This window comes from Apiospora marii, assembly GCF_038362585.1.
Source record: "Apiospora marii strain CBS 49790 chromosome Unknown utg000006l_segment0_segment0, whole genome shotgun sequence".
Lineage (NCBI taxonomy): Eukaryota > Fungi > Ascomycota > Sordariomycetes > Amphisphaeriales > Apiosporaceae > Apiospora > Apiospora marii.
Window position 1 is genome coordinate 131,706 of NW_027117378.1, and position 16,274 is coordinate 147,979.

Below are 16,274 nucleotides of genomic sequence, written 5' to 3' on the forward strand. Positions count from 1 at the left end.
TGCCATTCTGCTCCTGTCATCAATGTTTCTGATTGGTTTTAATCGCCTTTCCGAATGATAATTGGTAGTGGATAAGCTATTTCCATAAGACAAGATTTGTAATTCCAAGATGCCGCCATTCTTGTTCGCCGCGGACGACGAGGATGACGAACCAGAGCAAGGTGCGCCAGAAGATGCCGTCCCGGCGCTGGAAGCGTTAGCCGCCAACAATGGCCTGCGCGACCTGTCGCTCCGGCGCTTCGAGGCCGATGAGCCTCCACCCTACGAGTCCTCCACCGAGCCCGAGGACTTCGGCCACCACCACGACCTATTGGACCCACCGCCACCAGCACCTATCGCGCATGATAGCCATGCCACTTTCGGAGATGTACCAGACGATGTCCTGCAGACGCTGGAGCGCCCCTTGAGCGACGAGGAAATGGAGAGCATAGCGACGGCGGCCCACCACCTGCTGAGTCCCGCAGAGGTGTTCTACGGCGACGCCCTGAGGGAGGACGAGCGCATGCCCTTTTCCGAGTCCTTCAAGGGGACGGTAGGCCTGCGACGCGCGGGCTTGGTCGTCCGCCACGTCCTCAAGAACCGCTGGAAGAAGCTCGGCGTCTGGAACGACGCCTGGGGCTTCGCGGGCCGCAACGTCGCCCCCGAGGATCGCTACCGGGATTGGCGGTGGCCCTGGGAGCGGCAAGGCGCCGACGAGCGCGAGGCCGTCGAGGCGGGCCGGAAGGAGCTCGTCCTGCGCGCCCTGCGCCAACGCCAGCACTTGCGCCGGGGCGAACACGTCCCCGGCCCGGCGCAGGCCCATCTGGAGCCGGACTCGTCGATCGCGCAGGCCGAGTCCTTCCTGGTTTCCCGGCCCTGGTTCCTCTTCCGCCTGGAGCGGTTCGAGGACACGATGCGGCACAACCGCCTGGACCAGGCGACCCGCCTCCGGCACAAAGGCCGCCTGGGCCCGTCGGTCAAGGAGCGGTGGCAGGCGCGCGGCGAGTGGCGGAGGGAGTTCGGCCTGACGCCCGGGTTCGACATCGAGCGCGTCACCGCGTGGAAGTGGCGGCACGAGTCGCCCTCGCCGGAGCCCGAGGACCTGGGCTGCATCACGAAGCCGCTGCAGCCCGTCAGCCTGCGCCGCTACCACGACGACCTCCGCTTCACCCCGTCCGAGTACGACGAGATCGAGGTGCTGGAGCGGATGCTGGAGGATCGGCCCGAGAACTCTTGGATCGTGCAGGACTCGGATTTCGACCAGCCGCCGATCCCCGGCCAGGTCCACCGGGAGATCGAGGGTCGGGGCCCTATCTTTCCCTCCGCCGACTCGGGTCAGAACGGCGAGCCGGGCACGCTCGTGGGAATGTCCGGTGGCGGGCTTCTCGCGCAGGGTCAAGGGATATTTGGTAGGGCTCTCAACACAGAGTCACCGGCTCAGCCAGAACCGACGGATGAGCCGAAGAAGCCAGAAAATGAGGAGAGTCCAGAGGATGCAGGAGAGCCGGAGGAACTGGGCGAGGCAGAAGAGCTGCCGCTTGCGCCACCGACCAATCTGGAGCGCGAGCAGTCCAAACAAAGCGACCGTGCCTCTTCGCCGCCGGCGCCCCGGCAGAGTGCCAGGGCAGCAGCGGCTTCTAGGAAACGCGAGGCCGAGGCACCGCTTCCGGAGCCGGAGCCGCCCAAGAGAGCCCGACGTACTACGAAAGCGACACCGGCTGCCGTCCCCACAACCACCGCGGCAAAGGGGAAGAAGGCAACACCAGCTTCCTCTTCCAAGGCCGGTGGGGCCAAGCGGGGGCGACCGGCTGGACGACCCCGAAAGAGTCTGGTCCCGGCGTCCGAACCCCTCCCCGAAACAGAGAAGAAAGAAGCACTTGTCAAGGAGGCGGCCGAGACACCCGCTCGGCGTGGGCGCCCCCCGAAGGAACAACCCGAAACGGCGCCTTCTACCTCGGCAGCCAAACCGAGCAAGAAAGCCGCCGCGGCGGCAAAGCCTGCGGCCCGACGTGGGCGTCCTTCCAAGAGCGTCACCCCGGACAAGCCATCCGTCACCGTGATCAAGGCGAAGCAGCGGGTCACGGCCAAGGTAGCCGGAAAGCGCGGCCGGCCATCGGCGAAGTCCCAAGCTTCAGGTGTAGAGAAACCCACTGCCTCGGGGGCCAAGAGAAACGCGAGGAGTGCTGCTGCTGCTGCTGCCGTCGCCGCCGCCGCACCGCAAGAAACCCCGCGCCGGGGGCGGCCGTCCAGAGTCGCCCAAGCAGCGCTGGCTCAGACGGAGGAGGAGCAGGAGGAACCCTCGACGACTGCCGCGAAAGCGACGAAGAAGCGCGGCAAGCAGGCGGCCGTGGCCGAGGAGCCCGTTGCCCCCCGTCGTGCTGGCCGCCCGGCGAGAGCCGCCCCCAAGGCGGCCGTGCCCGCGAAGAGCGAGCAGACCGCGCCGAAAGAGGAGGCCTCTGCCACGCCGAATCGTCGTGGGAGGCCCGCCAAAGCTACTCCTAAGACTGCGCCGACGGCGGTGGCAGAGAAGAAGAGCGTGGACGAGGAGACCACGCCAGCAAAAGAGGAAAATGCTACTCCTCGTCGCGGGCGGCCCTCCAAGGCCCAGGGGCTGGAGAAAAAAGTCGCCAATGCAGCAGTAGCGGCAACGGCAGCATTGGCAAAGAGCAACCAACAACAGGTTGTTGCTGCACTGGAAGAGGACGGTGTTCCTACACCCAGACGCGGCCGGCCCAGCAAAGCTGCAACTCTGGCGGCGGCGGCTGCGAAAGCCGAGGATGACAAACCCTCTGCACCTGAAGAGGAGGTCGCCACTCCTCGCGCACGCGGGCGACCGGAAAAGAAAGCTGCTACACCGACGGCGGTGCCAGTACCGGAGAAGAAGAGCAACCAGCAGGCCACGCTCGAGGAAGGCGTCGATACCCCTAGGCGTCGCGGTCGCCCTGCTCGGCAGCAGCCTGCTCCTCAGAGCCAGGAAGAAGACCCTGCTCCTACTCCTGCTCCTGCCGCTGCCAAGGCCAACGGGATTTCTTCGGCTGCCAAGAAGAAGAAAGCTGCTGCTGCTACTCCTAACAAGAAGGCCGCCGCCGCGACGCCGCTGCGGTCGTCGAACCGGGTGACGAAGCGGACTGCCGTTACCAACAGCAGCAGTAGTAAGAGCAAGGCTACTCCAACCGCCTCGCCGGCGGGTCGTGGGAGAGGGCGGCCGAAGAGGGTCTGAGATGGGACTGTATGGGAATTTATTGTCAGGGGGTTTCTCGGGTGTATTGTTTGCGACTGGATGTACTAGGTGTTATCAGGGGTTTATTCCAATCAGGGGTGTTTTTCTGTTTCGAAGCCCGAATGTTTTGCTTGCCAAGTGTAATCTAAATGTGTATGTACGTCTCGCTACCACCTTGGGCTGTTTGGATGTGGAAGTTGGTTGACGATGGGATTGGGTTAAAAAGCTGCTACAAGTCAACACGATCATTCATTAGGAGGAAGGAGGCCTAGCGAATCGCAAGCAACAAATGCTTCTCGTTTCACATATACCCGCACAGTTAGCAATCAATCACTTTCTCTTCCAATCCAAGGTCTCATCTAAGGGGCAACGTTGATCTGCTCGGAAATGCAAAAGCCATGTAATTGCTTCCTTCTTGGATATCTATCTATATACCTTATAACACGACATCCATCTGGAGGTACCTAGATAGTATCGAACGCGCGCAATGAATGCATCAACTAACCACCCGGAACGCCGCCCACTCTTTTACCTATCTGCTACATTCAAGCCTCGCCTCGTCGTAGTGCCCATCTACACACTCTGATTCCGCCTCACCGACTTGCTAAACTCGGCAAACAGCCGCCTAAAGATGACGCGCCCGCTGGCGTCCATGGACTCGTTGAGGACGCGCCGCCCGCCGTCGGACGTGACGCTCAGCACCGAGAACATGCCGGGCTCGAGGGCGCGGCGGACGTCGCGCGGCACGTCGCCCCGCTCGAGCTGCAGCTTGATGTACAGCAGGACCACCCTAAACACGTGCTGCCCGACCTCGCGCCGGGCCGTGTCCTTGGCCGAGTCCAGGGCGCTCTTGTGCTTCTTCGTCGAGCTCGACGCCAGGGCCGCGTTGCTGGGCTCGCACAGCAGCGTCAGGAGGCGCGTGAGCTTGGCGGCGTGGTGGGCGCGCAGGGGCTCGTCGAGCCAGGGCGGGTAGAGGAAGGACGTGCTGGTGGATTGTTTGGAGGAGGATTTCAATGCCGGATCGGCGAGGAGCACGCGGAGGAGCGTCTGCAGGATCGTCACCAGGAGGTGGTGGTGGCCTCGTAACCGGGTTCGGTGGCGTCGGATGATGGCGGCGACCAGATCGTAGAGGTGCACGAAGACTTCGCCGGTGACGTGGGGTCCCGTCTGCAGCTGAGGGCCTTCGGGGGAGCAGATCCTGGCGACGCTGGATAGTGTGAAGTCGATGTTGGATTGGCTCATTGCCGCGGCGTGTTTCTCGAGCAGATCCACCATCGTCTTGACGATGTTCTCAAACTGTTTCGGCGACGTCGTCTTGGTCAGGAGAAGCGCCAGTGAGTTGTGAACCGTCGCGAGGTCGAAGGAGGACCCGGATTCAGAAGGTGTCGACTTCGTCGTAGCTAGATTGATGTCAGTGCGATACTACAAGAAGGAGATCAAAGGAGGCTGCTTACATGGTATCGTGTTTACGATTCTATGCACGATCAGACACACCGCGCTAGAATCCTTCCATAAGTCGTGGTCGCCGGTAAGATGCTGAAGCAGCTCCAGTTTCTTCGCCGTGTCATAGCCGTTGGTAGCAGCGTCGACATAAGCAGAGATGGCCTCTTCGTCGTCGCCGAGTTCCGCCGCAGAGCTCTGCTCCTTGACGAATTCCTCGAGATCCCCAGCGGCGTGGTGGTTCCAGGTGAGGAAGGCCCTCAGTTTCCAGCCGGTGCGGTTGCCAGCAGCGCATAGCTTTTGGCTCGATTCGCTAAGCCTTTTGAGGGTCTTGGAGGGCATTTCGATAGGCTGGGCGGAAATCTCTTCCTTGATCATTTCTGAAGCATCAAGTGTCAGATCAAGTTCGGCAAGCTTGCCTTGGTCAGTCTCGTCACTCTTGATCTTCTTCAAGTCCGAAGCGAAGCCGGTGAGGCTCTGCTCGATAATGGCGCGCTGCTTTTGTACCAAGACATCAACACTGTGCAATTTGGTCGATTTGCCTTGGTTTCTACGCTTGAGAGCAAGAATGGCGCTTTGCAGAAGCACCAAATGCACTCTTTTGTCCTCGCTTTCGGAGACATCAAGATCCTGGGCGTACGAAGAGACTTCTGCGATGTATGTGGCAGATGCCGGGCCAGCATTATCGATCATGTGACTATACATGGTCAGTGACGCTCCACACATACTCTGAAGGGCTGGGGGATTGACTTACCCAACAGTGAGCTCAGTCAGCTTTTCGAGTTGACTAAGGATATCAGCAGGCTGTGAGGATAACTTCAGACCAAAGTCTACAATATCACCGAATTTCATCTCCTATATGCAAGTCAGAAACACGTCCCTCGAGCATTGGCTACCATGGCTTACATTATAGAACGTTGGCTGTCGCGAGACGTGAAGTAGGACGCTCATGACGAGTCCTGCATACTCGGCCGACGACGAGAAGTGGTCTGCGATTTGGTCCTTCCACTTCAGCCACGAAGACATGACCCGTTTCCGACATTCCTTGGACAAATAGTCAATAGGAAACATGAGCAACAGGGAAAGGTCGGTCCTGAATTCATCCTTGGTCCATGAGCAGACATCACTGGCTTTATCCATATCGCGCAGAATCTCATCGAGGAAGAGATGGGGGACGACATCGTATTCTCCTTTCACGAAAGAACGGAGAATAGAAGTTATGCGAGGACACTCCTGAACTTCAGATCGCATAAACCTTCTAAGTGCCTTCAGCAGTTGGAGGATGTATGTGTGAAGACCACTGGCCTTGTATACCGGTGACTGTGACAGCTTTGCATACTGCTCTTGGACAACCTCGACGTAATCAAGGAAGTACGGAAGGGCGGTCAGATCGTTGCAGTCTTCCACCTCGGCACTGAGCCTCTCCACAGGCGGGCATCCCATCTTTATCACCTCAGCTTGGTCAGGACCCTCAGGGTGCATGGCCAAGCAAAATTGGCTGATACACATGAACGCCTCGAATGTGTCTGCTCCAGCGAGAGTACCTTTCTTGAGAACCTTTTTCATCTCCGAGCTGATGTCGGTCCATAGCTGGTGGACATCGTCGATTGACAACCAGGTGATCGTCTTACGGACTACCTGGAACTTGAGACCCCGGATGTCTGCAGAGAATTTCCGGTCAACTGACTTCTTAAGGGTCATGTCAACCAGCTTCGTTCCAACCGCCTTGGTGTAATCATCTTGGTGTATGGATTCGGTCAATGCAGCAGATATGATAAGTAACGCCCCTGGGCCAGCATCCTGTGAGTCTAACCAGTCGATCAAGTTGAGCACCTGAGTAGTGGACAGAGAACTCTCCATGATCTGGGCAAACTCATGCCTAAGTCTGGAATCGGTCCACATAGACTTGTCCAATGCGTCCTTCGACTCATTCTCCAGCTGGGTCAACTGCGCATGCCATGTGTGCACGAACCCAGACAGGTCTCGCAGCCTAGAGAATGCTTGCATCAACGGGGCAAGCGTTTCGGTCACAACCACATCGCTATCGGCCCCATCCGAGCGCGATACGGTCTTGGCCCGCGCCAAAACGGTCGCCAGGAGCTCGCTGTCCATAACAAACAAGTCGGGCTCGCACTGGACCGTCTTGGCCACCAGGGGCCAGTCGGTGCCGTCTTTCAGGGCGTACTCTGTACATATCCGTCGCGTAGTAGCACTCTCGACGGAGGACTTTGTGGATATGGCGGTGTTCAGCATGTGTGTGATGATGGCCTTGTCAGCCGCCTCAGCTTCTTCTAGGGCCTTCAGCAAGAAAGCGAAGACGCCCTGTGTCCACAGCGCAAATGCCTTCTTGGCCAAGGGGTCGTCGGAGTGCTGCGTTCCAACCGCAAGTCGCCATAACACGTCGGTACATGTGGCGATGTCCCGGGCCGGCGCGCTAGCCAACGCGACAGTCAATAAAATGAGATTGCCATTGTCAGAGTTGGAGAAAGCGGCCTTGGCAGGATTGACGAGGTTCTTCATGAGGAGTTGCGAGGCTTCCAAGAGCCACCTGTGGGCCACGGGATCAATCTGCTGTCTCTGTTCGTCCAATGCCACGCCCTCCAGCTTGGACATGAGGATGCAGCAGGCAGAAAACAAGTACTTGGCAAACTCGTCGGCGTCCTCCTTGCGGGCAGCACGCAGGTCCCACACATGCGCCGAAACCTTGATCCAGTTCACATACTCCGAAGGAATACTATCTCCCGCAACGTCGGGAACGCGTCGGCAGATGGCGAGCAAGGGGGCGACGATTTCTCTAGACTCGTTAGCCGGCACTCGGAACAGCGACTTGACATGTTCGGCGCCAATGGTGACCTCTTCGGCGAGTTGACTTGGCGCGGCATCGAGGAGGGCGAGCAGTTTGGACAGTGCGCCAAAGAGCTCGGCAGCCGACTTGATGCATAGCTCGGTGGTTCGTAGTTTCTCGAGATCGAAGGTCGCCGCAGCCATGCTCTCCCTCTTTCTCTTCTTGGACTTCTTTGCCTTGTGCCCTCCGTCGACTTCCATGGCGTCCGAATCGGGTTGTTGCTTATGCGGCGTGGCCAAGTCCTTGGCTGCCTGTTGGAGAACCGAGAGGAAGCGCCTCTCGATGAAGATGCGCGACAGGGAGAACAGGGGGATTCGGTCGAACAGGTGGCCGAGGACGGTCCAGGTGAAAGGATATCGGCGCACTTGCTCGGCGGCGTCGCTAGAGCCGTCCATCTGCTTGAGAAGCCATCGCAGGCCGATCTCTTCGGCGGCATAGAAGGAGCCGGCTTTGGCGGCGATTATGAGCTGCCATAGGTTGTCGATTTTGTCGTTCAGAGGTTGGGTGGTGTCCTGGTCGAGCGACCTGGCGCATTTGATGAGGGCCAGATACCTCTCCTGCAAGGTTGAGTTTCTTTGGTCAGTTGGGGGATGCTTGGGAACAATTGGCTGCTTGATTGATTGCATATGGTGGTTTCCGGGCCATTGCTTACATTTTGATCTTCTCCCTTGGCCATGACGAACGTTGAACTGCCTATGACAGGCATGCGACTTCTTCAAATCATCAACAACCGGGGCCTTCAACTCTCGTCACTTTTTCTCAGACTGCTATCACTCCCAAGCTCCCCGCGATAAGGTACGCTCGAGTCGCAACTTTTTTAGGATTCTGCCGGCTCAATCGCAGGGCGGGAACGCTAAACTTAATCCATGCGGCTAGCGTCTCACCGCCCTCGGCCTTAGCTCTCGCTGCAGGCGGCTTGGCGGGCACACCACAGCAGGTGGCAGGCACAATCCAGCAAGTGGTTAGCTCGCTTAAAGCGATAAGGCCCAATTGAAGGAAGATCCCGGGCGGCCGAGCTCGAATTTGAGGCGAGAGAGAGATTCCCGACTGGAGAGCTTCAATTTGAATCGCATGACATAACGACGTCAACCGCAAGAAACCTCTCTTTTTCCTGCCCCTCCTGCCACCACACCTCACGCCGACGCAACCAGGTCAGCAGCTTCTTCGAATGCCCCATTGCAGGCAAAATCAATTGATGCTAATACATTCAACTACAGCACATCCAACCCACCATGTCTGACACCTCGGTTCCCCGGCCTTCGAGCGCCGTCTCGCGCCCCGTCAGCGAGGCACTTTTGAACGAGAAGGTAACGCACCCTCTACAACACCGCCGACCATTTCTTTGAGCAACAGCACCCCTGGCATCATACCTCAACGAGTGGTTGCGGCGGTGGTGGTTCGAAAAATTGCCAGGACAAATGGGAATAATTATGCTAACCTGGGGTTTTCCGAATTGCCTACAGTGGGACCGCTGCCTCTCCAACATGCTCATCAAGTCCACCCTCGGCCTCGGCTTCGGCGTCGTCTTCTCCGTCCTCCTCTTCAAGCGCCGCGCGTGGCCCGCCTTCGTTGGCGTCGGTTTCGGCGCCGGCCGCGCCTACGAGGAGTGCAACTTCAGCCTCAAGCAGGCCTCGCGCGACCTCAAGCGGACCCCGGCATAAACAACATGCAGGGAGCACGAGAGAAGAGGGGGAGAAATCTCTGTAGCAGCAGCCGTAGGGCGAAACAACAGCAGCAGACCGAGGAGGGGGGGTTCCTTAACATCACGTCACCAAGTTCTGCCAGCCCGATGTCTGTTTAATCTCGGAGGGGGAAGCGAAGGAACCGGTGGATGACGGTGAATGGAGGGATGGACGAACTGGAAGGGTAGAAAGCTGCTTCAAAGGGGCTGGCTATCTGTACACAGGACCATCGTCATCACAACCACTTGTCAACTTGTACATACCTGCACCGCTAGACCGAACGAGAGACGAGAAGAGGGTGTGTGCGTGGAACGGAAATGGGGCAACTCGGGTCAAAGATGACCTGGGGCTGTATTTCTAGCATAATAGACGGTTTTTTCTTTGTGGTCACAAACTCGGAATAACTTCAAATGTGCGACTGATGAGCTACTAATCCTAGCGGAATCCTAGGGGGCAAAACGCTGCTATGCTGATTATAACCAATAACTATGGCAGGCGTTAGCAGACCTCCTTCCCTTTCGATAACGCACGTACGCATAAGTTAAAAATATTTACAACAACAACAGTACAAACGGGGTCATGCTCGCCCTCATGGCGCCAAATTCTTCCGTTGATGGAAATCAAGAAACACTTTCCAAAACACAACATAGGCATCAACCAATTTTTCCAGAAACTGCCCGAGTAATTTCTGCACTCCGTACTGTCAGTTCCCCATTGGGGCTGGAGCAAGCTGTCCGGGTCCGAAGCACTTCGCCCCCTGCCGGCATCCCGCTTATTGTACCAGCCATCGCCAGAGATGGTTGCGCCGTCCCCTTTTGACCTCTCAGTATTAGCCCCGGGAGGTGAGAACGGCAACGTCTAGAATGAACGATGGGTTTTCTACCAGGAAACAATGGAATAACAAGCAATAAATGCCAAGGCTAAGAGGAACAACCACCGGGATAGGGACCTATGAACACCGAATGTGGCTTGCTTACCCGGTCCGTCGCTGGCATCGCCATCATCGTGGTGGCCAATGTTGTCCGATGGCGGCGACGCGGGGCCCGCCTCTTGCCAATCGCCTATTGATACGAAGCCTAACATTTCCATTTTGGTCGAACAGCGACTCTTCTCAGCGACTCTTCTCAGCCGCCGCGAATAGTCTAGAGAAAATGCGATAGGTTGAATGCTTATTCTCGGTGGGTGTGGTGAGCTTACCTTTACTTGACTTGGGGTATTTGGCGGATGCTTATTCTTCGATATATTGTGATCCCTACCCCGTCTCCCGAGGCCTCGGTTTCCTTAGCGATTGGTTGAATGAGGTTCTACCAGGTTAATGTTGTCAGGTGCCACCGTCATCTTAACCAGTGCCGGTGCTGACATTGGCCTGCTATGCCGAGACCAGGTCTCTGCTATACCTGGTGAACCCAGTTACCGTCTCGGGCTCGGACTCCTCCTCGTCCAGCTCCGCGGAGAGGTTCGGGCGCTGGCGGCGAGGGGGCCTGTTCGGGTACGGCGTGGCGGGCACCGGAGATCGGTATGGCCCCTCCTCTGTCGCGTGTAGCGGGGGCAGCTTTTCGTACTTGCTTCTCCGTCCGAGGACGGAGGGGAGTCTGTATCCTGGGTCATTGGAAGGACAGAGCCGTTCGAAGGCGATGTAAGCCAGATATAGGCCTAACGAGACGATCAGGAGGACTATCAATAGTTGGAGAGCCAGCTGGAGGGCGGGTTCCCGGTGGGTCTTCCCGCCGTCACGTTGCTGAATCGTGGTCTGCGGTTGGGGCAGGTACATGGTGACCGTAGTGGTGAGGGTGGAAATTTGTGTTGGCGGCAGGTATACTTGGGCGAGGTCTTCCTGGTGCATCTTGTCCGCTACTGGTTCTGATGGGTATGGATGAGTGAGTTGATGGGGATGATGGGGATAAAGATGATGAGGTTCCTGTGTTGGTTTGGGATACAAGAGATCGAGCAGTCGTCGGCGTTCCTGGTGCACTTTATGATGTTCTCTAAGGGGTCGGTACGTCGGGCGGTTGTGAGGATACAGGCGCTCCAGGCGTCGGGCGTGGAGAAAAGTCGCGGGTGGGCGGGTGGCATGGTGTGCCAGCTTCGGGACGTCAGGCGCTGCAGGTAGGCCAAACGTCCTTGCCGTTCGGGGTTCTACTTTCGTGTTCATGGCGTAAAATCGGGGTAAGCAAGCATGTAATAGAGGTGTTGACGGGGTCTCTTGTAAGCATGAGGATAAGTAGGTAGTTAGGTACACCGGAACTCGGAAAAGAAGCTGTGTTTTATACTTCGCGGGCAGAAGTAATCCAATGGAAGCACGTGTGTATGATGATGATGCCTAACAGGAAACCATGGTGTTGACTGTTGAGTATGTTGGTGATGTTCCAAGAGGCTAATGTTGGTAAACATGCATGACTGTAATCGCTTTCTTAATACAGTTTGGCCTGCTGATCATTCACGAAATGCATAGAAATGTACATCTATTATACTCATACACTGAATTCTGCGCTTTCGCCATCAAGGAGGTAGATGTGAGTACCTAGGTATGCAGTTGGGAGAGAGTTTCAAGGTGTACCTCAAGGATAGACAGGAGCTCTTTAAAGATGTCTCCTTGGTTGATTCAACTCGGGCGACCTATCACAGGTATAGATCAGTCTAACTTAGCATGCGTCGCATCTTGGTCCTACTCTTCCTCCTTCTTCACCTTCTTGACATGACGGTCCATAGGCCCTACCTTTTTGACCTGAGCCTTCCTCTTATGCGACGCGTGCTCGGCGTCGTCGGCATGGTCCGCATCCGCGTCACTGAAGGCGTGATCCTCCTCCTGCATCTCCCCCTGGCCAGCGGCCTCGAACAGCTCCCTCCACGTGCCGTTCTTGACCCTCTCGTCATTCCCATGGAGGCCGACCTGGTACGCCGTCTTCATGGAGTCCAGACACACCTTCCTCCGCTCGTTGAAGTCCAGCATGGGCTCCGGGTAGGTCCCCTCCTCACGCTTGCCACTGCCCAGCCCGCCGTCGCCCTCGATGCGGACCCCGGCCTTGTCTTGGGCCGACCGGGGCGCCTTCCAGGGCTCGTAGATGTACTTGGCGTCGAGGTCCTTGAGCTCGGGCACCCAGCGCCGCACGAAGAGGCCCTGCTTGTCCCACTTCTGCCCGAAGGCGACGGGGCTGTAGCAGCGGAAGTACTGGGAGAAGAAGGCGGTGCAGCTGAGCCACTGCCAGTTTCCCGCGTTGCAGGCGGGCTCGTGGTCGAGCAGCCACTCCTCGAAGACGTCGGCGCCGCGCTCCCAGTGGACGTAGCAGCCGCCGCGCGTCAGGAAGCAGGCGACCGAGTGCCGGCCCAGGTGGTGGATCCAGCCGTCGTGCTTGAGCTGGCGCATCAGGGCGTCGATCCAGGGGAAGCCCGTCAGCCCCGCCTTCCAGCGCTGGAACCATCTCTCGGCCTTGGGAGAGTCGACGTGGTATTTACCGCTGATGGCGTTGGTGCCTGTCTCAGTCCCGTGCTCGACGTGGGAAGGGAGGTGCCACGGGATGAAGCGGCAGTGGGGATTGTCGTAGGTCTGCGTGAAGGCCGGGCCGATGGCGGCCTGCGCGGCGAAGTACATGTCGCGGAACAGGAGCTGGCCCGTCAGGCTCTCGGGCGGCGACGAGGCGCTGCCCTTGAAGCGCGAGATCAGGTCTTGCACGCGCCAGTAGAGGAGGCGGGGAGACAGAGATCCGAAGTGGTGGTGGGGCGACAAAAGCGTCGTCGACTGCGGCTCGAATGCGGCCGGGCTCGTCTTGGGTTTCTGGAACTTGGCCGTGTACTCCTCGTCGGCCATAATGCGATCCAGCATCTCGAGGGCCCGCGTCTCGCCCCCGCGGTGAGGCGTCGTCGCCGGCGGAAACCCGAGCTCCTCGAGGACCTCGGGGCGGAAGTCGCCGTGAGGCCCGGCGATGCCGCTCTTGAAGGGCTTGAACTCGCCCTCGCGCACCGGCGCGTTCAGATCCGGGTCCGCGTCGGGCCGCTCCTGCTCAAAGTCGAGGGGCGTCTCGCCGGGGTCCGGCAGGGACGTGGGCGCCGGGAGGGGCCGGGGGATCTGGCCGACCTTCTTGCCCGCGGCCTGCAGCTGCGCCATGGACATGGTGGGCTTGCCGCCGTGCTGGGCCGCGACGGCGTCGCTGTCCCACAGCGTGCGGCCGGACCGGGTCACGGTCTCGACGCCGGCGGCCCGGGCCAGGTCCGACACCGCCCGGTCCCGCTCCCGCGCGTACGAGTCCGTGTCGCGCTCGAAGACCAGGTGGGTGATGCGCCACGCCTTGAAGATCTTGGGCAGCACCGTCTGCGGGCCCTCGCGCAGGACGAAGAGCTTGGACTTGGGGTTGAGCTTGGTGATGGACGCGGAAAGATCATTCTGACAGTCTAGTCTAGGCAATAGTGTCAGCAACTACTACCTATGCTCTAGAAAAATTCCCGAAAGAGACAGAGAGTTTGGGCTTACAGGAATTGCCAGCGGTTGCCGCTCCCCTTGGAGTGGTAGACGTAGTGAGGGTCGAAGGTGAAGATGGGGTATAAGACGGCTGGCTTGAGATCCAGGGCGGCCTGAAGCGCAGGGGAGTCGTGGAGGCGCAAGTCGGTGCGAAACCAATATAGAACTCGTGCTTCCTTCATGATTTCCAGAATTCACATTCAGTCATGTATTAGGTATTAGAGGTCAGGGATACCGCTCTGTTGCCGCTGGCTACGATGTGCAAATGCATATGTGGTTTCGATATGCCGGGCTAATAGCATATGCTTTCTCGGCCCAGTCCATGATGTCAGTAGTTCAGCCACACCAGCGTGACTCTGCCGCATATAAGATGGCGTCGCGCACTGCATCTTGAAGATATTGGACAGCTCTATTGTCTGAAAAACCAATGCACCAGCTACCAGAAATTCTCAACTATTCATACACAAGTAGAAGTCCGACGAGCGTAGACCAAAAGTTATGCTTTACTATGATGGTGGTGATAGATCGCCGAGATCCGAGAGCGACTAAGTGCGAGGGATACCGTACCTGAATCCTTTGTGGCAGATCTGCTCAACCAACTTAATTCGACTTTCTGCCACCTACACACTTACGTGCGTACAATTGAGTTGGTGGCTTCGAGCATGGCTGCAATGGCTTGCCAAGCTCGTGTCTCATCGCCCTGAAACGATAACTCTGAAGAAGTCTCGATGTTTTTTTCGGTTTGCTCAATCTCCTGCCCCCAGCCCTCCTCCAATGGGGAGAAAGAAGGCAGAAGGGAGGTTCTAGATCTACGCTTACGCAGGAACGGCATGCAGGCCGCTGCGCTCATCCCCCCGGGGCCCCCCTGGCCCAGCGTGGACGGAGGTGACACAGTAAAGTGTAATCTCCCGCGCACTCGCCAACGGATCCTGGGTTGGGTACGGATACCTGGTAAATCTCTCATCATGCCCATTGGAATGGCCGGCAGATGATCACAACAACAACCCCGCGGGGGGAGTGGAGGGATGGGCGCAATCGCAAGTTACGATGAACACCAAGTATCGGGTTCCTTTGACTTGCTTACAAACTTACATTTGTAGCTAGCCAGCCAAGACAGAAAAAGTTGGTCTTAAGCATAACGCATAATAGTCACGCACACACAAAAGCTGCGACGATGCTGGGCAGTCGAGCCCCTCCCATCCGCTAACGTTGCTGCAGCGTACTACGGACGAAAATGCTGGAGATGGGGAGATCTTATGTAGATTGGGGTGGCACCCTTTTGAGCCTCCACTCCTTCGTCCACGCCGAGGCCGGGATCGAGGGTTGATTTATCCGACACAGAAGCCCCCGAGCCTTGCTAATGCGCATATACGGGAATTCCCATCTTACTGCCTAAGTAAAGTACTGAATACGTGTATCCGTAAGTAGTGAGGTGATTCAAGCAGCAAGAGACTTGATGGGCAAAAGGATAACGCGTCGCGGATTGGCAAGATCAACAGGGGGGGGGGGTAAATATAATCATACTACGGAGTAAATAACTGTAATTATAGTTCCGTTCAAACAAGCCCAATGCCAAGGTCCCAACCAGGCGTATACAGAGTGGGCTGGGAAGGATGCAAGATGCAAGTCATGCGCCGGACTGGTGATCACCAACTGAGCCAATGGGATGCCGCGTCGAAGGGGAGAAAAAAGAGAGGAGATGACCCTTTTTCTGAGAATAGTAGTAACTGGTAACCTATCAGCCCAGAAGTGGCCTAGAAGCCAGACAGACATACGACACGACACGAGACGACACAGAATATACATGCATGCATGTATTTATAGTTCAGGGGGAGGGGAGTGGGAGGAAAGTCTTTTTTTTTTTCTTTCCTTCTTCACCTGAGCGGCCAAGTTACTTAGTTGGGCGTGGACAATCAATTGATTGGCCCTGGGATGTGGGATGCTCGGGAGAGATGAAGATCAGGAGACAAAGGAATGTTTCCTCGGCCAATTGACGCTGCAGATCTTCAATCTTGGTAATTGGTCATTTTCGTTTTCGCGACTTTTTTGGGCAAGGGGACTTTTTTTTTCTTATGAGCGAGAGAGATCCTCTCTCCCTGCACGGGCGCTGTTTTCCGGCCGCCCTAGGATCTGTGCCGGGAGGCCAATTAGGGGGGCCTTCTGGAGGGATTGGGGGAGTAGTAATTGACGGACCCCACAGTAGCGCAATCCACACCAGCAAGCCAGCAAATGGCTGCTGCAGCCAACTTGGCTGGTGGTGTGTGTCTCTTTGTTTCAGAAACAGCAGCAAGGCGAGCTGGAAACCTTGGTCACCGGAATGAAACCCCACCCATTCCATCATCACAATGAAGCTGAGCTGCTTGTAGGCAGGCCAAGCACACCAATGAGTAGCCTGTGGCCACTCAAGCCGGGCTACGTATGATTTCTTTGGAGGTTGCAGCATGCATGTCGGGCCAGCACGTTTCTTGACAAAAGTCTGGGGATTGACCGGTGGGTGTGGTGGACAAGAAGACAGACACTTGACCTGGACACGACACATAGCAACGTGAAGAAAACAAATCATGATGCTGACGTCCTATTACGTGATCCCTGGCATTCAATCTTAGAGTGCTGCTTGAATGCAAAAGTGCAGTGGGGATTGCATGCCAGAGTAGG

General features: G+C 57.3%; 5 protein-coding genes across 5 annotated transcripts; 2 read left to right on the forward strand and 3 right to left on the reverse strand.

Annotated features, from left to right (window-relative positions):
- Window positions 1-109: 109 nt before the first annotated feature.
- Window positions 110-3,199, forward strand: PG985_009818 (uncharacterized protein; the record flags this gene model as incomplete). Its single annotated transcript, XM_066829586.1, has 1 exon — window positions 110-3,199. One exon carries the CDS (start codon window positions 110-112, stop codon window positions 3,197-3,199), a length of 3,090 nt encoding a protein of 1,029 aa, XP_066681976.1.
- A 573-nt stretch (window positions 3,200-3,772) lies between these two features.
- Window positions 3,773-8,160, reverse strand: PG985_009819 (Urb2/Npa2 family protein; the record flags this gene model as incomplete). Its single annotated transcript, XM_066829587.1, has 5 exons — window positions 3,773-4,599; window positions 4,654-5,336; window positions 5,394-5,494; window positions 5,546-8,092; window positions 8,137-8,160. 5 exons carry the CDS (start codon window positions 8,158-8,160, stop codon window positions 3,773-3,775), a joined length of 4,182 nt encoding a protein of 1,393 aa, XP_066681977.1.
- A 538-nt stretch (window positions 8,161-8,698) lies between these two features.
- Window positions 8,699-9,145, forward strand: PG985_009820 (uncharacterized protein; the record flags this gene model as incomplete). Its single annotated transcript, XM_066829588.1, has 2 exons — window positions 8,699-8,791; window positions 8,948-9,145. Exons 1-2 carry the CDS (start codon window positions 8,717-8,719, stop codon window positions 9,143-9,145), a joined length of 273 nt encoding a protein of 90 aa, XP_066681978.1. The 5' UTR covers window positions 8,699-8,716.
- Window positions 9,146-10,535: 1,390 nt separating this feature from the next.
- On the reverse strand, window positions 10,536-11,009 carry PG985_009821 (uncharacterized protein; the record flags this gene model as incomplete). The annotated part of the gene is made up of 1 exon (XM_066829589.1): window positions 10,536-11,009. The coding sequence occupies one exon, from the start codon at window positions 11,007-11,009 to the stop codon at window positions 10,536-10,538; it is 474 nt and encodes a 157-aa protein (XP_066681979.1).
- Window positions 11,010-11,831: 822 nt separating this feature from the next.
- Window positions 11,832-13,801, reverse strand: PG985_009822 (DNA photolyase; the record flags this gene model as incomplete). Its single annotated transcript, XM_066829590.1, has 2 exons — window positions 11,832-13,557; window positions 13,632-13,801. 2 exons carry the CDS (start codon window positions 13,799-13,801, stop codon window positions 11,832-11,834), a joined length of 1,896 nt encoding a protein of 631 aa, XP_066681980.1.
- Between the last annotated feature and the right edge of the window lie 2,473 nt (window positions 13,802-16,274).